Source organism: Corapipo altera, unplaced genomic scaffold (genome assembly GCF_003945725.1).
Source record: "Corapipo altera isolate COAL_440 unplaced genomic scaffold, ASM394572v1 271, whole genome shotgun sequence".
NCBI classification, from domain to species: Eukaryota; Metazoa; Chordata; class Aves; order Passeriformes; family Pipridae; genus Corapipo; species Corapipo altera.
This window is the reverse complement of record NW_020884935.1, coordinates 2,552,290-2,575,632: the sequence shown is the minus strand read 5'-3', so window position 1 is coordinate 2,575,632 and position 23,343 is coordinate 2,552,290. Positions and strand designations below refer to the sequence as shown.

Sequence of the window (23,343 nt, the reverse complement as noted above, 5' to 3'; positions counted from 1 at the left end):
GTGTTGATACAAGTTCTGCCAGTATATATTTGTACTTGAAATGCAAATGTGGGTGTGAAAGGTCCTGCTTTAACTTACTGAAAAAGAGTTGCTAATAACAAGTGAAGGGCCTGTTTCCCCTCAGCTTTCATCTACTAAAATGCATTTATTCCAAACAGGACAGGCAGCAGGAGTTTGGATTAGGCAAAATTGCCAGATCAGATACCACCCATCTTTCTATTTTTAAGTCAATTCCTTTCCACCCATGAATGTATTATCTTTCACCTCCCGGCTCCTTCAAGTTAGCAAAGACAGAAAAAAAGACCCAAAACCCACGAAACCCCTGAAAAACCCAAAGGCAAGGCACGTGAGTGTGGAACCAGGGACCGTGTGGATCATCTGGAAGCGATCAGAGCCCGGAGGGATGAGCCATCTCACGGCTGCGGCCGTTCGGGTCCCGGCTGTGAACAAACAGGTACCACCGTGGGCTCTGGGGGTTCGTGCACCACAGGTTAAAGCTCAGGTTAAAGAGGGGTTTTTGGATTTGGGGGAAGGGCTGTGAGGTGAAATTCTATCCCATGTGGGCTCACTGGCTGCCCGCAGACACCTGCGGTTCTCGCCGGCACTGGAAACGAGATCCCGGTTGGCCAAACACCGATGGCTGTGATGGACAACACGGGGGGGAGTGCCGATGTTTTCACTGGCAGCTTTTTGTCCCCAGTTCCAGACAGAGTTTTGGCTCGTTTAAAGTATTTTTTTTATCATCTTCCTCACACCAGGCCATGGGAAGGGATCCCACAGGGAACCTCTGCTGGGATCTCTGGGTGCACTCAGTGCTGTGTCCGGGTTTATAAAACACTTCTAGAGTTTTGGGGGAAGAAAAAACTATCTGTGTGTGCTCAGGCTGTCTGCTCACTGTTGAGAGAAACCTCATGGATTCATCTCTTCCAGCTTCTCCAAAGGGAGTAATGGAGAGCTCAAAAGGACTCAAAGCACACTCCACTTCTCTATGAGCTGTCTGACATGTGAGCAGAGAAAAACACGGGAATAGGGAAAATAAATTCTTACTGGGTTGAATTAGACCTTTTGGAATATCCTTGCTCCAGTAACAGTGGCAGCCTAATTCCAGCACACAAGCCCCTGTTTGCTTCCAGCTTTCTCTGCTGGAAATGCTATATATTATTGAGGACCGCACACTTCACTAGGAGGGAAGTGGAGTTTGTGATGTTGCAGAACAGAATTAATGCAAATTGTGTGCATAATCCCACACTAAAGACTTGGCTGACTCGCACCGGAGCGACTTTAGCTGTATTTCCTATCAACACAGTCACTACAAATCAAGGAAATTGCCAGTTAAGCCAACATTAACATCCAGACCAACCTCAGCTCACATGCCTTCCCGCCCAAACATAATACCCCAGTGCACTGCCGGGTTTCTCAGCTCCATAACAAACTCCCTTTCATTTCCAACACTCGGGACCGCGGTCCCAGCCGGTAACAGTAAAAGTATGTCTGCTGGAGGGGATCTTGCTGAGGTCAGGCCTGGGGTGCTGTGCTGGTGTGACGGTGAGGGATGGTGGGAGCTGTGTGGGTGGCCGCGCTCCGGCCTGGCCCTGCCGGCCTCGCTGAGGGGAGACTCGGGGGCAGGTTTGTCTCTGATGCCATTTGGATTTCTCTGAGTTTGTCCTTTGCTGCTGGTGGGCCTCACTGCCCTGAAAGGAGGTGTTTGCCCTCTCAGGATGCTGATTTCCTGAGGGGCCCAGGGGTGCAGCCGGTGGTGCTCCCACAGAGCCCTTGATGATTCCGGGTTGTCCCGGTTTGAGGGGTCGGGACTGGGCTGTGCCTCACGTGTCCTCACAGATCCCTCAGTGGCACCGGGAGGGACGTTGGACCCACAAGGTCAAGGCCACTGAAATTTTTCCATTTGGGCTGAAGGGAAGGGGGATTCCAGGATTGCCAAGGAGGGAAAACACTCAGGATACCGATCCAGTGATGTAATGGTGGCCCAGTAGAAAAATTAATTAATCTTTTCTAAGAGACTGTTTCTCAGCTGCTCGGTACACAAGAGGATTTTATTCCAGTTTCATTCGAAAATGTTCCAAGTGTCATAAGATGGGACTTCAATGGTGATGCTGTGAGAGCTTTCAGATGTGTCCTGTCTGTGTCTGAGGGGAAAATGAATTGTGGAACCACGTGTAAATAACCCAAGGAAGCAAATGCTTTTTTATGACAGCAGTGAGATAATCATTATTCCTTTAGATAGTGTCATGTAAAACGTGGAGATAAGGTTCTCTTCCTAAAGGATAAAAGATTTCAGTTTTGCCTTATGTGGAGAATCATCACAATGTGGAATTCCTGAGTTCCTTGAAAACTACTTAGAATGTCACTGTTAAACTGCTAAAACCACTTTGTACTTGACATTAATTAAATGCCAGAGGATTACTTTGGATGATAACTTATTAGATTTCATTGATAAGCATGGTACTATGGACATTTTTATACAGAAAAATGAATCTGAAGTTTGCTACCGTAGCTCTGCGTTCTGCCACGATGCTGCACTTCTCTTATATGTACAAAAATACCTAATGTTTGGTATAAAATCATGCACTTTTATGGCAAATTGACTTCAAATATGTTTGTTAATGTTTAAAAACTGGGTTATGGACTGACTCATAGTGGGAGAAAAACATAAGTAACAAATACAAGTTGCTGTGATTCTGCTGATCTTTTAATGGAATCATTTCAGTACCTCCACCAGTGACCTGTTTTCAATGAAGTTAATACCTAATTTAGTATTTCACTTGAAAACTCTCAACTCTGATTTGCTGCCTTTCACCAATAAATCAGTTTCTTTCATTTATAAGAAAGATGCTTCTTCAGGATTGGTTTGGTCTGCGTTGTTTTGGTTGGGTTTTGATAATGTCTCTTCTTCCAGAAATTGTTATTGTGGAGACATCAATCTTGCCTAGGGAAGAGCATTTTGGGGTTTTGCTGTAACATCCATCATTGCAATGCTTCATATTGGTCACACAGTTCTCAAATTTAGTTAGAATATTCAGATTTTTCAGTTGTTTTTTTTTTTATGGATTTGTGTTGTAATACTATATGAATGCTTAATAAGATATTAAGTAGTAATACTGTGAATATGATTTCAGCTGAATTTCTGATTCATTTTTATGAGGTGAATCCCTTTCAATTCACTAATTTTCTGTATCTGTTTTCTCCTGTTTCCGGAACCCCAAATGTAAGCCACGCTTGCTTTTTTAGATAGACATTTTAAGCCTCTTCTTTTGCACTGATTAATCTCTTGTGCTTTTGTGTTTCTTTTTTCTTTTTCTTTTTTTCTTTTCTTTTTTTTTTTTACCCAGGGATGTTGCTGGTCACCACTGACACGTTAGGCCATGATTTCCATGTTTTCCAAATCCTGACACATCCTTGGTCATCATCACAAAGTGCCGTCCATCATTTGTACACACTTCACAGGGGAGAGACTGAAGCCAAAGTAAGTCAAACTCTTTTTGCTGAAGAATAATCCCCAGACACCTTATACATTCTGTGTATGTTGGCACTTTAATGTTTGTTTCAGCACACAAAGAGCCTTTCTTGTGTTCCAGCCACAGAAGGGATAAGAGCAGAGCGTTTAACCTGGACAAGAATAAATTCTTGCCCTTTGCAATGAGGTGCTGTCAGATTTATTCAGCTCTGGCACTGCCTCCAAAGGGCCCCGATTATTGGCTGTGTTTGCACTTAACCTTTTCTCATGTAACATGTTCAACATTTGTCTCGTGCCCGTGAAGCAACTGTCAGGCTCTGTGCTTGACTTTGGTGGTAAAAGCCACAGACAGACAATTAAAGAGTTGAAGGGAAGGTTTAATCAAAGGGCTGCCATTAACTTCTCTCTGCGGCAAAACGTGTCCAGCTTCCCAGCTGAGAAATCCCACCCTGAAAGGTGGAACCCCAGGTTAGGATGTTAGCCAAGGGTGGGCAAGTCTGATGTTTTAAACAGTGCTCAGTGAGGTGATTTTCTGGCAGGGTGGGGGACAGGGAGCTGCTCCTGCTGGCACTGCCCTGGCTCTGCTCGAGCCCAGCGTCGCTCTCGGGCACCGGGAGGGCCCCACCTTCGTGGCACTGAGTAACTGCCGAGGAACCCGCTCTAAATACAGGAATAAAAATGTCACCACGGGCTAGGAAATGAGTATTGCACTCGCTGATGCAATTACACACTGCGAGCACAGGCTTGTGACAGCCTGGCAGATGTAAAGCAGTGTGACAGGGAGAAGCCTCGGGCCCTGTGATTATGACCCTGGCACTGGGAGCTGGGATTAGTGTGGTACCCTGATTACACTTCCTTCAAACCTTTTTCTTTCCCTATGAGTTGTGCCATTTCCCTTCGATTTTTTGCCTCTGTAACAAGTAGAATCTGAAAACCTTGTTGCATGTAGCAGTGGTTGATAATGTTTCAATCTGTGTGAATTTAATTTACTGATGGTTTAAGTTAGGCTTTGCTGCTGCCATTCTGAAAAAGTCTAATTACTGTTATAGGTAGTGGTTTATTATAAGAAGGAATAACCCATCTGGAAAGTGAGAGGAAATTAGGAAAAACTGTGCCTATGGGATAATATATATAGTACCAACAAGTAATTTTTATAAATAATGCACAGAGCAATGAGATCTGTGTGTATACACACACTCTGTCATCTGCTTGAGCCTGTTCTATAATGTGTTTAATGTTTTAGAGTTATTTTTGTTCTCCTTTCCTACAAAGACTCAATATTGAAAACCAAAGCACAGGACTCCAGTCACAAGGAACAAAGATGTTCTTCTGGTTTTTACAGCTGATAAATTTGTTTTCAAGGCACACATTGGAAACCAAACAGAACATGTCTTAGAGAAGAAACCCTTATTGATACCCGGGTTTTTGGGGTATAGTATTAGCATCTCTGTGAAAGCATTGCATTAAAATCCTCAGAATCAACATAGTAAAATTTTTTTCCTCGTTTGCCACACAGTTTCCATTTGGGATGTGAACAGTATAGCTTTTGGAATGGCGGAAAATGGGGAAAATTCTAACCAGTCTGAGGTGTGTTGGTGGGAGTTTCACAACTCCCTGGATAATTAAACAATATTGCATTGGTAGCTGTGATCCTCAATACACATCATTTAGAAGATTTACAGAATGTGATGAATTGTTTTCCTTTTTTCTTTTGGAATAGAAGTATTTGTAGCTGTTTAGTGTGAAGAGTAGTATATAGTGCTTCTCTTTTGTTGTGTAAATGTCATGTATGAGTAGCATTAGACACGAATTCTGGAGACTGTTCAGTGTAAAATCCTCAATGCAGATATTCTGTGGCCCACACTGGGAGCCTCTGTACCTCCTTTCTGGTTAGAACAGTGTTTATACATTTGCCACCAGACCTTTTTCCTTTTTTTTCCCCCCCTGGTTTAAAGCTAACTGTGAATCAAGGCCAATGGTCTTAAAGGTCACCTTCTGCACTGGAGCTATAAAAAGTTCTAATTTGTGTTGATGGACATGAGTGATTATCAGTGTCAGAATTTGTTTAGCTAGTACCCATGATAAATTGGTTAAACATCATCATTATGCCTGTGTTATATGTGGGATTTTAATGTCCCTGCTGAAATCATCTGCTTTTGGACACGAGATTCTGGCCAGCAGAGCTTCACCCCACGTTCCCAAAATCTCCTTTCACAGGCTTTTCTTTTTGCTTTGTCCTCCATTAGTGTTTTTCTTGCTAATACTAATTACTGATAATATAAGACCATTCAGTCCATGGACAAAGAACTGGTACATGGGTGGTGTTTTCAGAACTCTCAGGTGGTTTTCCGTGGCTGGGCCTGAGCTCTGGACACACAGAGGTTTCCACAGGGGATCACTGTTCCTGCACAAATGGACTTCACATGGAATGCACTGTGAGACCAGTTTTTCTGCAATGTAACACAGGACAGGCCATTTTCACTGTGGGAGCAGAAATTTGGGAACCAAGTTTATTGGTGTGAACTGCAATTTCACCCAGTTTGGAATCCCAGCCCTGGAATATCCCTGTTTGCAGGGCTGCAGAATTCCTGGTCTCTGTTTTACCTTGGCTTCGGTGGTTGGAGGGCAGAGCAGGAGCTTGTACTTCTCATGTGTCTCCTAAGAGGAAGTGACAGGAAGTCCCCTCTGTCATTCCTAAACAGAAACATCCTAAGTGGATTGAGTTGCACACTTAATGTGCATTAGAGGAAAAGAAGCAAGTGTTGTGGCTTAATAAGGGTGTTTTCTGACTAACACTGCAGTCAAGCAGTGTCTCCATGTCACCCACATGTCAACTGTCAGTGATCTTCATTTTAGGGGCCTGTCCCTGCCAGCCCACTTGGTGTCCTGGTGCTGAGGACGTTTAGGTGCCATTCCTGGTGAGGTTGGGTTTCTGAGCTTCCCCTCCCCTTGACACAAATTCAAGATGAGCAGCAGCATTATTCCTGTCTCTCCAGAACTGCTGTTCCTAACCCAGCTTTCCTTTTCTCCTCCTGGGTACTTTGAACGATGAAACAGAGCATTATTGAGTTTTAAAGTGCTGTTATTGCAAATTATGTTGTATTGGCTGACACTGAGCAGCAAATACAGGAAGAAGCCTTTTGTGCTGAATCAAACATTGAGTACTGGGAAGATCAGTCACTTCCTAAGAAAGCCACTTTCATGGGACTGGAATGAAGATGGGGTAAGGTGGAAAGGGGAGGTCTGCCTCAGAAGGGAATTGCAGGGACGGTGGCCATGGAAGGATGTGAAGAGCTCAGATGATTCACTGGTTGGAGCGATGCAAGTCCTGAGGTCACAACGCTCAAAGTCACTTTTCTGCAAACACAGACAGAAGTCACTGTTTTGGTTACATCAGATTGAGATCTTCTAGTCCTGAAGTGCCACTTTAGATTTTATTTTTTTTCCCTTTAAGAGGACAAAAAGGAGCATGTCTGAGGTGCTGAGTAGCACCAGGAAGGTCCACTGCAAGTGCTGGTTGTATTTAACTGTGCCAGAGAGAGACCTGAAGCTCTCAGAGGATCCACTTTTGGACAGTTCAGCTGCAAAGAGGAAAAATGTGCCCGTGTCTGTGGTGCATGGTTTGGTCAAGGATACCTTTTCTTGTCCTGCAGCTCTTGCGTTGTGAGTCAACACTTATGACACTCATATTTTTCCCCGGGAGCATTCTGGAAGGTTTTTAATGAAGGTATAGCATGTTCCGAACTGAGGAAGCTCATTTGCTTGCAGATGAAAGTTAGAGCGTCACCTGATGATCCTTTGCCTTTGATCTGAAATCGTAAACAGAACAAACAAAATCCCTGAAAACACAATTATCTCAGCCCAGAACAAATAAACGCAGCGATAGCGTCAGCGGGCCCGTGGCCAGGGCCCTCCGTGACCTCCTGCACTGTCAGCCTGCTGCTGCTGCTCTGACTGACTTCAGTGGGCACAGGCAAACACAGGCAATGAGGAAAACATTCCAGCTCGGGCTGGAGCATGTGCGATTCCACACTTTTCCAGGGAATGCAGGAATGTTCCTGTGACGTGATTCCGCAGAGACCGGGCAAGGTTGTGTCCCGTGTCCGGGGAGTGAAACCTTGGAGTGAAACGTTGGAACAGCTCACAAACGTTTGAGGTGAACCTCCATGGCCAAGAGAAATTCCTTCCTGTCTTTTGACAGACAGCTGCAGTTATTGAAATAATCTCTGGAAGAGAGACTTTCTAATTTCTAGGAAATAAACCGGGGACAGGCTTGAAATAATAAAGATTGATTTTGGGAAGTTGATCAGTCTTGGATGAGAGCAGACAAGAAGAAGCTGCTGCAATTAGGAGTAGCTTGAGTGCCTTGAAGAGCCAGAGCTCGGAGCAGTGGCCTTTGTAGTTTCAGTTATTAACAGGCAGCTCTGCTCTGGCTGGGGGACCCCACATGAGCATCTCCCTGTGCCCAGGGAGAAACTGGAATCTGAAATCAGTTTTGAGGACTTGGGGAGACAGAGTTGGGTCTGTGTGGGTCTGATAAATCTTATTGTGTAGTCCATGATTTTATTATTTTTTCATTTGTGTTCGTTGCTGCATCATTTCCTTAATTTTCTCGACCAAAAAAATTCACATGCAGACCAGTTTTCTAATTTATTTCGACCCTTAGCTCCTCGGTGCTGCTGCTCTTTCTCACTGTTAATGATAGTGGTTTTTGCTTTCTGCCATCTCTCTGCACAGCATAATTAAATACTTAAGTCCAGTGCCTCAAATAACGGTGTGTTTTCTCTGTGACACGGCACAGTGAGCATGAACAGGTCAAGTTCCTGCCACAGCACTGCTGGTCCTTCTCCACTGTTGCTTCAATTAACTATCAAAGTTTAATTAAATGCGGTGAAGTGCACCAGAATATACAGATCACACCTGGTAGAACTCCCCACACCTGAAAAAGTGGGTGTAGGGGGAAAAAAAACCAGCACTAGGAAGATCAAGATGTGCTTTATTTCTTTATTGGGAGCTCAGTTTTCTGACTGTTGCATGGTGCACGTGCATCAGGGGTGGATTTGCCTGGGAGGTGCTGGGACAGCCCAGGAAAACTCCTTCTCCTTGCTCAGGAAAGAGGTGCCAGTACCTGTGTGAGGGTTGTGCTGCAAGTAGGGGAGGTGGGAGCAGGTGACCCACTGTGGCCCCTTCCAACCCACCCCACTGGGTGATTCTGTAATATCAGAAGGGATTTTTGATCTGTGCAGTCCTGAAAGCTGATCTCTGGGAGGGCTGTTGGCACTTGATGTGTCCTTGTAGGACTCCATGGATTAAATTACCCGACTGTCTCGCTCTGAACGGGGCAGCTACATTGTAATTCAGTTTTGTGGAGGATTTGACATCATGGTGTTGGAAACACTGGGAAATAGGATAGTGGAAGGTAGAAGGATAGAAGAGTAATTGGAGGAAAACAAGGGGAGACAGGGAAGACATGGACCTGTTGGAGAGAGTCCAGAGGAGGCACTGAGATGATCAGAGGGCTGGAGCAGCTTTGCTGGGAGGAAAGGCTGAGGGAATTGGGATTGTTCAGCCTGGAGAAGAAAAGCTTTGGGATGACCTACTTACAGCTTTCCAGGACCTGAAGGGGCTGACAAGAAAGATGGAGGGAGACTATTTACAAAGGTCTGGAGTGACAGTGACATGGGGGAATGGCTTCCCACTGCCAGGGGGCAGGGTTAGATTGGATTTTGGGAAGAAATCTTTCCCTGTGAGGGTGGGGAGGCCCTGGCACAGGTTACCCAGAGAAGCTGTGGCTGCCCCTGGATCCCTGCAAGTGTCCAAGGCCAGGTTGGACAGGGCTTGGAGCAACCTGGGCTAGTGGGAGGTATCCCTGCCCGTGGCAAGGGGTGGGACTGGATGAGCTTTAAAGTCCCTTCCAACCCAAACCATTCTGGAATTCTTTGAAGAGAGGGGAAGACTGAAAAGAATTTACAGAGTTAGAAGTGAATTCTTTGGTGGAAAGGGTTGTGTGAAACAACTGGTGAAGGTGAGAGAAGTGGCAGAGCCGAAGGCAGCTGAGGGTGGGACTCTCAGGATCCTTGCTTTAGACACGGGTGAATTGGAGGATGCACCTTGTTGTCCTTATAACATTCTGTGGTTGCCTTAAATGCATTCCTTTGGGCCTGAAGAGGCTTTGGTGCTTCTAATTAGGGCTTGAAGTATCCAGGGATTTCACCGAGACTTTTGGATATGTGGGAGATGTGGTGTGAAGCTTAAGGGACCAAACTGCTCTGAAGAAATGGGTGTAAAACTGGGAGAGGGCACTGATGTTCCCACGAAAGGATTTAGTATTGCAACTGAAAATATCTTAAGGGTTCCCAAGTTATACAAAATCTCAGGTCTGTAATTGCCTTTACTGCCCCAGACAGGGGAGGATAGATAAAATTTTGAATTACAGACGTGAGTATTAAATGTGGTGTTGACCTTGAGCTATAGAATAAACTGTGCATCGTGAGAGATCTGGTGTACTTTGTGCTTTATTAACATGTGTCTGTAAACACTATGGGGTCTTGATTGATCTTTGGTATCTAAACATTACATCATAATTAACAACAAATCCAGAAATATATTCTAAATACATGAAATAATAGTACATTAGCCTAAAGGACAGCAATAAATTGCAACGCTTAGCATAAACTTGAAAACCACTAATGGGCCACTGTGCAGTTTGTTTATACTCTGAGCAGTCAAGAACTCTGTGTAATGTACAGGAGCAGCGTGGTGGAAGATTTATGGGGTTTGTCATGGACACACACAGCTGATTTTTTGGAGTCATTTCTGAGCATTCTCCTCTCATCCTGGTCCACTGCCTTCTTCCAGGGCTGCTGGAAAGTTCCGGGCTCCTTCGCATCGCACGGGTGGATTTGGGCTGGTCTGATATGAACGTGTTTAGTTCTGCCCTTGGAATTGGAAATATTCCCTGAATTACCTCCTGGAACTTCTGTGGTTCTGTTACTCCTGGTTTATCTGTGGAGGACAAACGAGGCCGTGTTTGACACCAGGAGGAGAGAGGTGGAATTCCTGCCCGTGTGACAGCAGCTTCCAGAGTCCTTTTTGTCACTGCTGAGGAGGGTTTCATAGCCCTGTTCCTAAAAATCTTAATTCACTGCACACTCATCTATCAACACCTTTTTCCCCTGTTATTCCTATTAAAAACCTTGTGCCTCTGTGTTTTCAGCCATGTTTTGAGCAGTCATGGCCACAATACCCTGAATGCTGTTTCCAAGAGAGCATTTTGGGTTATGTAGTTCCACTCTTTCCTCCTGTAGATCAGGGATACTTTTTCTGTGTGTAATGTTTACACTGAGAGAAAAAAAAAACATCCTGTAGTAATTGTTTCCCAGTTTCTTGGCTTGGATTGTCGTGTACCAGGGCTGTTGTGTGTAGTTTTTACAACAGCATAACCCCAGGATGCCAACTGGAAAGAGTATTAAAGTAGAAACACACACTTCTGTTGCACAGGACGGTAAGATGTCATTTTTTCCCTCTGTCATCTCACAGCTCTGTTGTGACTGAGGGTGACAGTTTTTACACAACTCATAATATTTGGTTTTGACCAGGAGAATTTGCCCCTTTAAACAGCAATACCCTCGGTGCCATCATTTTTCCATGGCTTTGGGGTTTCTTTTTTTGACCCTCGTTTTTTGGCCCCTCCCTGTGGGGTCTCTAACCCTTTTTTGAGCGATCTGTGAGGGTGAAGCACTTTGTGAACAGACTCAGAGCTCTGAGTGCTGTGACTGTAGGTCAGTAAGAGCAGAATCCCTGATTTTGGGGGGCTGGTTGAGCTGTGTGGTTGGTGGATCCTTGGGGTCTGTCACCAGGACTGAAGGAGCAGGTGTGCAGCGCTGGTTTTTGCTTGATCCGTGTAATGTTGATGAAGCATTTTATGTCCCGACAGTCTGTCAGCCAAATATCTTGTCACAAGTCACAAGACTTAAATCCTTTTTTTATCTCCCAAGGCTTCGGGGCTCAGTTGGAAACTTGCACTTTGATGAATACTTTGCTGCTTTTGTCTGGAATAGCTGGAGTGCATTTCTGGAATATTTGTCAAGATTTTATCAGTGTTTACTCCAATTTGAGTACCTAGAGTATTGTAAAACTGGCTTCAGTGAAATCTTTAAGAATTTTATGGAGTTTATGCTGTTTAATAATATAATGAGAACTAATCCTTCGTCTGTATGTTTGTTTGCTGTGGTAAATCCCACTCACATACTGGTTCTTTTTAGTCAGCTTTTACCTTTAAAAACAATTTTGGAAGAATTGTTTTAGGACTTTTTTTCTCTATGATAAATCATTTTAACCTCCACTACTTGTTTTCTTGAGTTGTCTGCCAGGACTGGGCTGGAAACAAACTTTAATCTCTCTTTTCAAGCATTCCTTCAGAAACAAGAATTTGCTTTCCATCAAAGCGTTGTGTAGAGCACACTTAAAAGAGAATTAAATCCTTCTGGACTTTGTATCTGAGATCTATGCAAGGAGCAACTGTAGTGGAAAATGTTTAACTGTATTTTTGTATTTGCTTCAAAACTGGCCATTTTAAGCTAAAATAAGACTTGTGCCAGGATTTGTCAAAATCAGGCCCAGTGGTGAGATGTCTCTCTCTTCCTTCTCATCCCTCCTTTTCCCCCTTTTTGGACAATCTCTACAAATTAAACAAGCCAATACAAAACATGTAATTGAAATGATTTCCCAGCTCTTTTTAGAGCTTTGAGTTCTATTTGAAAATTCCACCGAGCTCTTGTGGCTTTCTGTGGCACTTTGCAGCGTGGTTTGTTTTCGTTAAGTTCGGGCCTGTTGAAAAGGGAAATCTCAGAAATCTTTTGAGAAGTGCACAAAATTTGGCAGTGGGTATTACACTGCTGCTCATGTTCAATAATAGAGCTGATTTATATAAAATATGCTTTTATTCCCATTTCCAATTAAGATTTGTGTTGGTTTAAGATGTGGCTGTTTCCCACGTCAGGGATGTGAACGCTGGTGACTCCATCCCGCTTCTCCCCTGTTTTCCAGGTCCAGGACATCTCCTTCAGCCACGACTGTCGTTGGGTGGTGGTCAGCACGCTCCGGGGCACTTCCCACGTTTTTCCCATCAATCCCTACGGGGGCCAGCCCTGTGTGAGGACACACATGTCCCCCCGGGTGGTGAATCGCATGAGCCGCTTCCAGAAGAGCGCGGGGCTGGAGGAGATCGAGCAGGAGCTCACGTCCAAGCAAGGGGGACGCTGCAGCCCCGTGCCAGGCCTGTCCAGCAGCCCCTCTGGCTCACCCCTCCACGGTAAATCCACTGCTTTCCTTTCTTCCCTCCCCCTTATATCGTCAAGAATTCCTAAAATAAGGTGCTGCAGGTTTTGTGCAAAAATATGTGATGTAAGCAGGTATTACAGGAATGAGCCAAGGTGGACATACCTCAGAAGGACAGTTCTAGTTTTGCAGCTCAAGTAAACGATGCTATCACAGATGTGTTAATGATTTCCACTCTAAACTGAAAGCTTGGGGGTCTTTAGGTCTCTAGTTTCCATCTAGGTCAGTAATCTGGTCTGTGTTCAAGTGCCATTACCTAAAATTCTCATTGCTCATCAGCCCCAGTGGTCATGAAGCACATCTGGACATCTGCAATAAATGCTGCTCGAGGAGAAATGTGGAAACCAGACAGTGGGAAGTTGATGGCACAGATTTTTGTCCACTTTTTTTTGTGTGTGTGTGCGTGAGCAGTGTGACAAATAATGTGCAAAGGGAAAACAGTCTGTGAGAATTGATCTGTCCATCCTTGTCCTGTGGTGGAGACACTTGAAGGATGTGAAGGGGAGCCTCAGAAATGTTCAAAAATCATCATTGCCTCAGCTTCTTCAGTTTTGTCTTTGCCATTCTTTCTGCCTTTCTCTTTCATGAGGTCTGTGCTAGAAGCTGCTTTGTTTGGATTCGGGATTTGCTGCATCCTTGTGCCTCCTTTCCATTAAGAGTAAGTCACAACTTCCATGGAAGTGAAGTTTCAATAGCAGTTTGTTTGGGGTACCAACCCTTTTCCAGTCTGAGACTGTTCAAAGTGGCCAAGGACAGTCCCTCTTCCCTAATTATGAGTAGGGTTGGTGCTCGTGAAAGCCCAACTCTGTGCTGGGCTCTCTGCTATAGAGAGAACCTTTGTGGGGATTTGGAATCAAAGGGACTGTTTTATGTCTTGGTGATTATTAAGGGAACCAGACTTGTCTCAGAAGAAGCCTCTCTATTTTCTCCTTTCTTTGGACTTTTCTGAACAAAGGTTTGTGCATAGCTGTTCTGGAGCCCTGCTCTTCTGCCTGGAGCCACTGGAAGGCACCCAAAACGTGCTCTGAAGTTTCCTCCTCCTTGCAGACAGTTGTGTATCATCTACCAGTTTACTTTCTGTCCTTGCTTCAGAGCAGCTCAGCCTGTCAGGCCTGGGACAGGCTGGGGACCGCTAAAGCTTTGCTATGGCAAATCCCTTTTAACTGTTGACATCACACAGAGGAGAGGAAGGAACTATCAATTTGTGTAGCTTTCATCCAGCCAATTCTGTTTTCTGTCAAGGGGAGCTGCAGTAAGTTGTTGCCTTTGCAGAGCTCTGAGGGGCATTTGAAGTTTTGAACAGATTTGACACTTCTTTCTGAAAGAAGGCTCAGCAGTCCCACCTCCCCCAGGATGCTCAGTGGTGGGCAGGTTGTGCATGGACGAGTCCCTGAGAGAAAGGGAGCAGCTTTCAGGGGAGTGTCTCAAGAGTTCTGAGACTTTGGTTGGCAAATGTCTGTCCCGAAAGATAATAAATCAGATTTCTTTCCAGATCTCTGCGCAGTCATCATGGCTTGAAAATGAGCTCTGTTTAAACAGTCAGCTCTGTTGGAGGGCTGCACGTGGGCACGGGGAGTTAAGGCAGGAAGGTAACTGTGGCTCCTGGAGGATTTCACCCAGATTGTGCTCATCACTTCGATGATGAAGGGCTTGGAGTTGGACACGAGCTAAGACCGTGTGCTGGTAACTCACAAACCTGCTTGGGGAAGTTTTCCATGAGAAATTTGCGGGGATCGTGTAGAGGAGTTAGCAGAGTTGTCTTAAAAAAATCTTAGGGGGGAAAAAAAAAAGATAAAATGGTTCCATTTTAAAAAAGTCCATTTGAGAAAATCCTGTAATATTTTCAGTAATTTTATTGCTGCTTTTTCATTTCAGTAATCTTCCAGTTTACCTGGCTGCAGGCAGGCAGGATATTGAACCCCATTATAGGCTTTTTATAAAAAGCCATTTATCATCAACTTGTTAAAAAAAAAAAAACCTGAAGTTCACAGCGACTTTCAGCAGAGGGGATTGTGTGTGTGTGTCTGTGTGTGTGTGTGGCAGCTGCATTAGCCAGAGACCGATGATTATTTTAATTTGTGAGCTAAGATGTGTTTACTCAGACTGTAACAGCTCCTTCCCATATTCTAATGTTAAATGATTGTTGTTTGGAGGAGTTAGGACAGTCTGGTGACAGGAGTGTAAGCCAGTACTCCAGAGAGGGAAGAGCAGTACTGGGTTTTACTTTTAACTCGCTCTACAAGCCTTGGTAAATTTTATTGAGCTGATTCTGTCTACCAGTTTTGTGATGTGTGGCAGTAATAATAATCTGTGTGTTCCCCATGTGTGGAATTACTTTAATTTTGTAGTTTTCTTCAAGAAGAATAACTGTTGCTTTCCTTAATCATCCCTCTAAACGCAGCTGATTGTAATGGAAATAAAACCAAAGACCATGTCCTGGAGAGCACCATTGCACTGGGACAGATTGTTGATTAGGTGACTGGTTCAGAGGAGATTGTGGCAAACTGGAGGATTTTTTTTTTTGGTGTCCTTTGCAATCCAGAAAACTTTAAATAAACCCCAAGTTAAAAAAAAACCCTGCTGTTAATCCTCCTACTAATATTTCTTCTGCATTAAAATCTCATTGCTACAACCTTGTGCCAAGGGAACGGACTGCCACGCACAAAGCACTGGCTCGTTATCTTCTTTTTCTGATTAGCAATCATAACTTATTGATGGCAACTTGTGATTAGCTTTTGTTCTTGTAAATATTTTCAGAGTTCGTGCTCTGTCATATTTTTCACCTCCCAGTTTCAAGCTGAAGCTGTTTGCTGTGTGTATAGTAGCGAGGCAATCTATTTACATTTTGTCGGAGCACCCCAGGAACTGTTTACCCACACAACGTCAGCCTTTACTGGGGCTGGGGATGATTTCATTTCCAAATGAATCATAGCTGGGCTTTGTTCTTTTTAGCAGAGTGAAGTAAACTGTTAAATGGAGGATGACAAAGAGATATTTCCTTTGCACCTTTTATAGCCGACAGAGATTTTGTTTGGGCTGCTCTGTCTCTTAATCCAGCGACGTTGTATTTTTGTCATTCCTTTGGGTTGCCAGAGTTGTCAGGAATATCTGAGTTGGGTTGGGATCCTTTTATGGGCTTTTACTATTATAAGACTATTACGACATCAGTTGGTTGTGGGGGTGAATATTGGGGTAGAATTCGGCCTTACATGACCTTTTTACTTGTATAAAATGGGGTTTATGGTTCTTACCTATCTCACAGGTATGATGTGGGGACTAAGGGATGAGTGGTAAAAACAAAACTATCTCCTTGGTGATGCAAAAGTGTCCCTGGTCTCCTCAGGACGCCTATATGGGAATAGCAAAGAGCGTTTAGGTGTTAAAAAGTAATGTTTTACTTGGAAGATTGAAAAATATATATCTCTCTAAGTATTTTTATTCTGCAGATTAAAATATACAGAGTGTTATTGTCATTACTTCTTGCACCAGCAGTAAGTGAAATAAAGTCTCTGTAGCTCTGCTCGGAGTTTCTCTGTTGGTGGCTGCAGGAATTTCCAGTATCAGAACAAATAATAATAATAATAATAATAATAATAATAATAATAATAATACAGTAAGTCAAACAGGCATTCAGCCTATATATCCACACCTACTAAAACCATTCCATAATAATATGATACTCTCTGAATTTGTCTTGCATTTTGGTGGGAATTGAAATATTTATTTGGATGGTGTAATTTTGCAAAAAAACTGTTCATAATACACCATGGGGTTTTTTCCAGATTTAATCCCGATGCTGAGATGGAGTAGATAAATTTAGAACTGTGAAAAAACATGTTGTTCTGGATATAGTGCATTCAAGGCTTGTATTTATCTCTTCATAAATATTTTAGTACGGCACGTTTTTCATTGCAAAATCTCTTCTAATTTTAAAAATCAAAAGGTTTCATCTCGCTTTTCCTTCATTTGTTACCATCGCAACATGATTAAAATCCAGGCATAAAACTGGAAGTTCGATAAACATGCAGCCCTGAGATGCTTTAAATATTTTCACGTTACTTTTCACTATTTCCCAGAGTGAAACTCCTTTTACTAGAAGAATTCTTATGGGAAAGCAGAGTTGAAAGGACTGACATCATCAGCCCTTCCTGAAAAACAGATTGGTTTCCTTTAAGTAACACTCACTTAAGAAACCACCTATTTAGAGAGAAGCAGACAAAAATAGTTTCGAAGAAAATTAACTGTATAATAACTTAAAGAACCGGAGGGCAGTTCCTTCGCGGAGTTTTAACTCCAAACGCTGCGAACACGAGCTGGAAACTGTTCTTTGAAAACTCTCTGTGAAGTTTAGTTTTTCCTTTTGTGATCTGCCGCGTCTCTCCATAAAAGCGGTTTTTAGAAATGTGTAAAAGCAGTAAATCAAGGCCCGTAGTTTTAACGCAATTTTAACATTCATATTCGTGTATAATTGTTGTGCTTCTCCGCAGCATCGCACTCGGCTCTTTTTTATAGAGATGTAATTTCACATAGTTCTTTTTGCAGCTTCGGTTCAAAACCTGAACGTGATCTCTCTTCTTGTTTCAAAGCTCGGGTTTAGCGACTGCTTTTAAGCTGATCGCACTAATTTCTCCTCAGAACACCGTTCAGCCGCACGAGTGTACCTAACCCTCTGCACGGGCACACGAAGCGCTCCGAGAAGACACGAAGTCGAGCACGTTCCCTCTGGCGGATCATTAATATCACTACTTATCGATTTCCGATGGGAAACCGGTTATTTTTTTATCGATTTGCAGCTGGAGGCTCCCCACGGTCCCCTCAGCGGTACCCGGCGCGGCCTGCAGGGGGCGCCGTCCTCCCGGGCATGGCGCCTCAGGCGGGGCCGGCCCTGAGGGGGGCCCTGCTCAGCGCGGGCAGATGGTGGCGAGGAGGATGAAACCTCCTTTTCCCCCCCCCCCTTCCCACTCGTACAGGCACTGAGCTACTCGTATAAGCGTTATAAATATTTATTCGGTTGCAAATATAAACCCTCCGCCTTCGCTGGCCTGAAGCGCCCGGCGGTCCTCTTCGTTTCACGCCCTCACCTGGAGTTTCTCTTCGCAGTTTTAAGGCAGTTGGGGAGAAACAGGATTAGTTTGCCTGGTGGGAATTTCCTGCTAGCGGCTTTTAGAGACTGGTTCTATGATTCTGTGATGACTCCTTCCTTCTGGAGCAGTCCCAGGGCTGGTGATGGAAGTGCCCAGAGCAGCTCCACGTGTAGGGCCGGGAAAAGAGGTGGGAACAGCTGGAAGCACCAGTTTGGGAACTGGCCAGCAGCTTACTGGTTGTAAACGAGCTGTGTTTTTAGCTGCCTTTTTTTCCCCCCTCTTTTTTTTTTTTTTTTTTGGTAATGGATAAAGAGTCAGTGGAGTGGAAGAAGTAGGTGGTATATTTTGGATAGTTTCTGAAGTGGAAGGAAAAGATCCATTCCCTTCAGATAAGCAGGGAAGTAGACTGATAAATTCTGTCACCAGGGAAGTTCGTGTCTGTACATAAGGTGTTTTAAAGAAGGTTTTTGTAAACAGCGTAGATTGGGGGTGAATACATGTTTACCTTGATAGTTGAAAGAGAAGTTGCGAATATTTCGCATAAATCGGAGATTGAAGGAGACGGACATCAGAAGGGAATTGCAGCTCTTGAGATCTGGAGTGTAAAACTCTCTGAGTGAGTGATTCAGCCCAGCAAATGCCGTAGCAGTGGTCAGAGCAAAGGTTGTGGGTAGGCAGGCGGAGGGGAAGTGATCGGCAGCGCACAGGAGACCGCGATGGCAAAGATGGATCGCGGGGGGAAAGGAAGGGGGAAGGCAGGCAGGAGTTGGATTACCACAGATGTGAGCATCCCACTGAAGTTTTCCTGTCAAGATGGATGATTTCAGTCTTGGTAACATCAAATTGAAGAAAATTTTGATAGGGTCAAGTGCCGATGTGTGAGAGGCAGGTACCGAAGGAGTGCAAGGAGCGGTGACTGGAATTTTAAGTGTTTGCCTGAAAATGACTTACTAAAATGACATTTTGGGATTTTATGGTTATTTCAATTGTTCCCTCAATTGCTTCCTCTTAATTTACAGTAAACCCATGCTTTGTCATCTGCAAATCTCCCAGTTAACCAGGGATATAAAGGACAGGCTGGTGCATTTCCTTCTCTACGCTGGGAGTAGTAACAACATCCTGCAGCTGATGCATCGCTTTGATCGGGTTTTCAGTTGCCAATTGGAAATTGATAAATAATATTAATGATCCCTGAGAAGGAACACGCTCAACTTTGTCTTCTCAGTGTGCCTTATATGTCTGTGCAGAGGGCTAGATACACTTGTGTACAGCTGAACGGTGTTTTAGGGAGAAGTCAGTGCAAGCAGCATAAAACCCATCGCTAAGACTGAGCTTTGAAGTAACAAGGCAGCTGAAAAGAGCCAGTCACTGAAGGAGCATTGCAGGAATGGGTCTTGCATGGTGGTTGTGTCCAAAGCACAAAAGGGGAAAGGCTGGAATTAGGGCAGGAGAAGAGAGGTCTAGTACAGGGGAGACAGCAGGGTCCAGGCATTTGTTGGTGGGTCAAGGAATGTAAGTGGCTCGAGGGAGCTGCGATCAGTGAAATGACAAAAAGTGGCTTTGCTCACCTGATACAGGCCTGTAGGATGTTTGATCACAAGGTGAGAAAGTAGAATCCGGAGTTTTTCAAGAGACCGTATCAGCTGAAGGAGGAGGTTTAAGTATGGAGGGTGTTGTATGACGAGGAAGGTTTGGCATGAGGGAAGGTGAAAGCATGTGAAGCCCCACGTTAGTAACCAGCGAGGGGAAGGAATGGGACAAGAGCTGGTGGGAACAATCATTTTATCTGATGGACCTGCTGGGTTCAAGCCCAAACACCTTGTGCTTCCCCTGGCAGTGGGTATTCTGGGAATCTGGGGCTGCTCCCTCATGCCTGCAGCCTGAATCAGACTCCCTGTCTATATGATTGGTGATGGATTGTGCAGTAAATGGGTGCTGCCCTTATTGTCCTTTCTTTTTCCAGCACAGTTATTATTCCTAAGTAAGGCATTTAATCAAATGTGCATTTTTGGTAGTCCGAAAAATGCAGACACTTTATGGAAAGAAACGTAAGCATTAAGACTGGAAATAAAATACACTCGTATCTTTTAAAAGGTTTATCTTTACCCTTAAATATGCTGATTGGGCTTATTCTTTTTTGCTTAGTCTTTGCGGGCTGTTAAAATCAGTTGCTTTTTCCCATCTCAAGGAAATGCATCTTTGACACTTCTCATGACCTGAGTCACGCTGCTGTCACGGAGCCAGAAAACATCCTTAACGGTCATGGGTAAAAGAGCAGAGCTGCCGAGGGTGTGTGGAGGGTGCAAGAGGGAGAGATTGCCATGGTTTGCTTCAGTTCCTATTCTGTGGGTGTTTCAGACAAGCCATTTATTATAATTACCCATGGATATTATTGTCAAGTTCTCAAATGCAGTGGTTCTCAAGGCACTTCTTTTTCCTTCCACATAACTTGGGATAAATCCTGTGTGTTGAATTCAGATGCTAAAATATCTGTGCTAATGGCTGCAGCTAGAGGGAAAATGAGGCAGAGATAAAAAGGTGGGGATAAAAAAATCACAGATGTGTTAATATGGAGTTTATCATCAATACAAAATTCAATTCTAGTAAGCTCAGCCTTTGAGTAAGGAGCTGCCATTAAACTTTCCCTGTCTTCTCACCCGACACAGCTGCACACAGAGATGTCCTTCAGAAATTCCCAGATGTCTTAGAAATTCTGCAGTTTCTAAGACGCGCTGATCAGTTTTTCTGTCCCAATACAAAAAAAATTAGGTTCATAAAGATCATTTTATTCTGTATCATTTGGAAGAGAAGTGCGAGACGCCCAAATTTCCCCAAGTTCACAACGCTGCAGTGTCTCGGAGTCATCCCTGAAAGGAGGCTTTGACTTCAGAGCTGTGCTGATATGAATTATGATGGATAGACGTGACAAGGGGCAGCAGCAGTAGTACATACTTGTTTTCTCAAGCGCTTCATCATTCACCAGCAGACAGTGTTAGCAAAATTCCCATGTGCGAGGAATCGGAGTAGCAGAGTCTCTCCCCAGTGCCCGGAGGCTGCCTGTGCGATAACCTCATTAGTGCAGTGTTAGTCTGAGCTCACAGAGTCCTGTCCTCAGAAGGGTTTGCAAACTCCAGTTCAGTGCTGTGGGAGCTGCAGCCACAGCCTGTGGCCCAGAGCGCCGGGGAGGGGAGGATGGCACAGCTCCTGCCTGTTTGCTTGGAAACCCTCCGTAGCTACACCCGTAGTAGTTACAAGGTGCTGGTCTTGGAGTCTTTCCATCTGTGGAGAGTTAGAGGTGCAAGGTCTCGCTCAAAGAGGATGGCAAGGTGTGGACCCGGCCCTGCCTGGGCCTGGTGCTTCCTGGAAATGACCCAGGAGCAGGGGGACAGTTTGGCTCTCTGGGCTGGGAACCACCACGTGGAAGAGCCCGGCTGAAGCGCTGCCGCAGCTGCCTGCAGAGCCAACAGCTGGCAAACCAGTTTACTGGGGTTTATTTTGAGTTTGCCCATAAATGGGCTGGAGATTTGCACCAACAGTATTTTTAGTTAAATAAGTCCAGAAAAATTATTTTTGTGCCAGATTTGTATGTGTGGTAGAGGGTTTGTTTTCTAAGGAGATGCTTCAAGACACCTTTGTTGTCTTTAGCACAGCAAAGTGGTGTCTGTACACAGTGAGGATGGGAAGCAGGAAGGGGAGAAGAAGCAGGTATTTGTGTCAGATTTTCAAGGAGTTATTTTTTGCACAAGGCAGTTGACACTGTGGATGTCCTCACAGCTGCTGTGAGAGGTACCATGGGGCCCAGAACATGGTTGCTGTTCTGGCAGAGTGGTTTCCTCTCCTTTTTGATTCCTCTGGACTGTCAGTGTAATTTCTTTTGCATACAGGAAAGGAAGAAATACACATGGAGGTAGGAAAAATGACCAGCTGTACTGTACCATCAGTAGCTGTATAAGTAAATGGCAGGTTCAAATCCCAGGTAGAGCTTGAGGTTGGAACTGTTCTTTCACAATCCATCTTTGGCCAGGTAGAGGTACAGGCAGCAAAGGGGTCATGGCAGTTCCTGTGCCCAGGACAAGAGGAGATCATTGAGCATCAGTGGGACACTTTATAACTGGGGGGCAAAGTTTCTGATAGTAGAAGGAAAACTTCAGGAGGAGGGAGGGACTGCTGTGAGGCTGTGTTCAGATCTGGAGTGGATGAGGCTGATGAGCAGTCGGAAGAGCTGGAGTTCAAGGAGCTGGGGTGAGAGGGCAGAGGGCTCTGGCTCAGCAGGGCCTCAGACACTTGGGCTGGCGCTTGCACGTCTCGGCAGAGCACTCTGACTGTCACCATCACATGCCTTGCCTGGATGCAAACGGGGAGAAAGTTCTTCCTTAGGACAGTCGTGAGATTTAGTGCAGCTGTGTTTCCAAAGGTTTGATATCGAGGGGTTCGAAATGTTACACAAACAACTGACTGCGTTGTTTTCTCCCATCCATTCCAGTGGAATCAGATTAGTGACAGGTTTTGGACTTGGACCACTTTAGCTGGGAGGAAAAGTTGCTCTGAGTAGCTACATGAAGTGCATGTACATGTGGTAGCCAAGACATAATATTCCTCCTTTAATGGGCCTAATTGTATTGGAAATATTGAGGGTGAGGGTGTGAAATGAGTTTAAATTTGATAGGACACAATTGAAGGAAGTGGCAATGTGACTTGAATTGAGAGGTGATCGTTAACTAAAATAATGAGTTTCCTGACTTTTTCTAGGAAAACATCTTAACATTTCACGAAGAAAGATAACACACGTTGGACTGGATAAAACAAACCATGAAAGCAAAAGCCCACTTTGGCAGCAATCAGGGCTCGTGGTGCTGAGCGTGTTCCTTCGGAGGCTGTTGAGTTTTGCCTGTCAGGCTCTTCCCGAGGGCTCCGTGAGCCAGCATTGCTTCCGCTGGGCTCCCTCCTCGGGTCACAAGGCAGCGTTTCTCACCAGGGCGCTGCTGTTTCCTCTTCCGACTGTAGTAGATTACAGATTATACTGGAACATGTCTGAGAAAAGGTCAGGAAGGAGGGTGAAAGTCTTGGAGCTGGAGCTGGGAAGCTTTCCATTCTCATCCGGGAAACTTTTTTGTATGGAATAAAAGGCAAAGCAAAATAAACCACCACGTCCATGACACTTCTGTTTTTCCTGCCTTTTTTTTTTTCTTTTTTTTTTTTTTGCCTGCCTGTTAGAAAGGATTTTATTTCCCTTGCATTATATGATTAGGGAATGTTTAACTGAGGAATCCTCAGTGTTACACTAAACAGAAATAATGGCCAAACACGGTTCTTTTTCCTGTAACTCGGCCTCCACATGATTGCATAGCCTGGAGTTACTGTTTTTATTTCCCAAATTATAGTTGTTTATATGTAGTGTTAATGTCAGTAGACTACGTGGTACCCTTTGAAATGGAGTCTGTTAAATAC

At 44.4% G+C, this 23,343-nt stretch overlaps 1 protein-coding gene across 11 annotated transcripts in view; it reads left to right on the top strand.

Moving 5' to 3' along the window:
- Positions 1–23,343, top strand: part of BCAS3 (BCAS3, microtubule associated cell migration factor) — a 317,160-nt gene that overhangs the window by 76,141 nt on the left and 217,676 nt on the right. For all 11 annotated transcript variants that reach the window (XM_027660195.1, XM_027660193.1, XM_027660194.1 and 8 more), the window contains 2 exons: positions 3,348–3,481; positions 12,521–12,785. In XM_027660195.1, the coding sequence (XP_027515996.1) occupies positions 3,348–3,481; positions 12,521–12,785 (399 nt within the window). The remainder of the gene's footprint in view (positions 1–3,347; positions 3,482–12,520; positions 12,786–23,343) is intronic.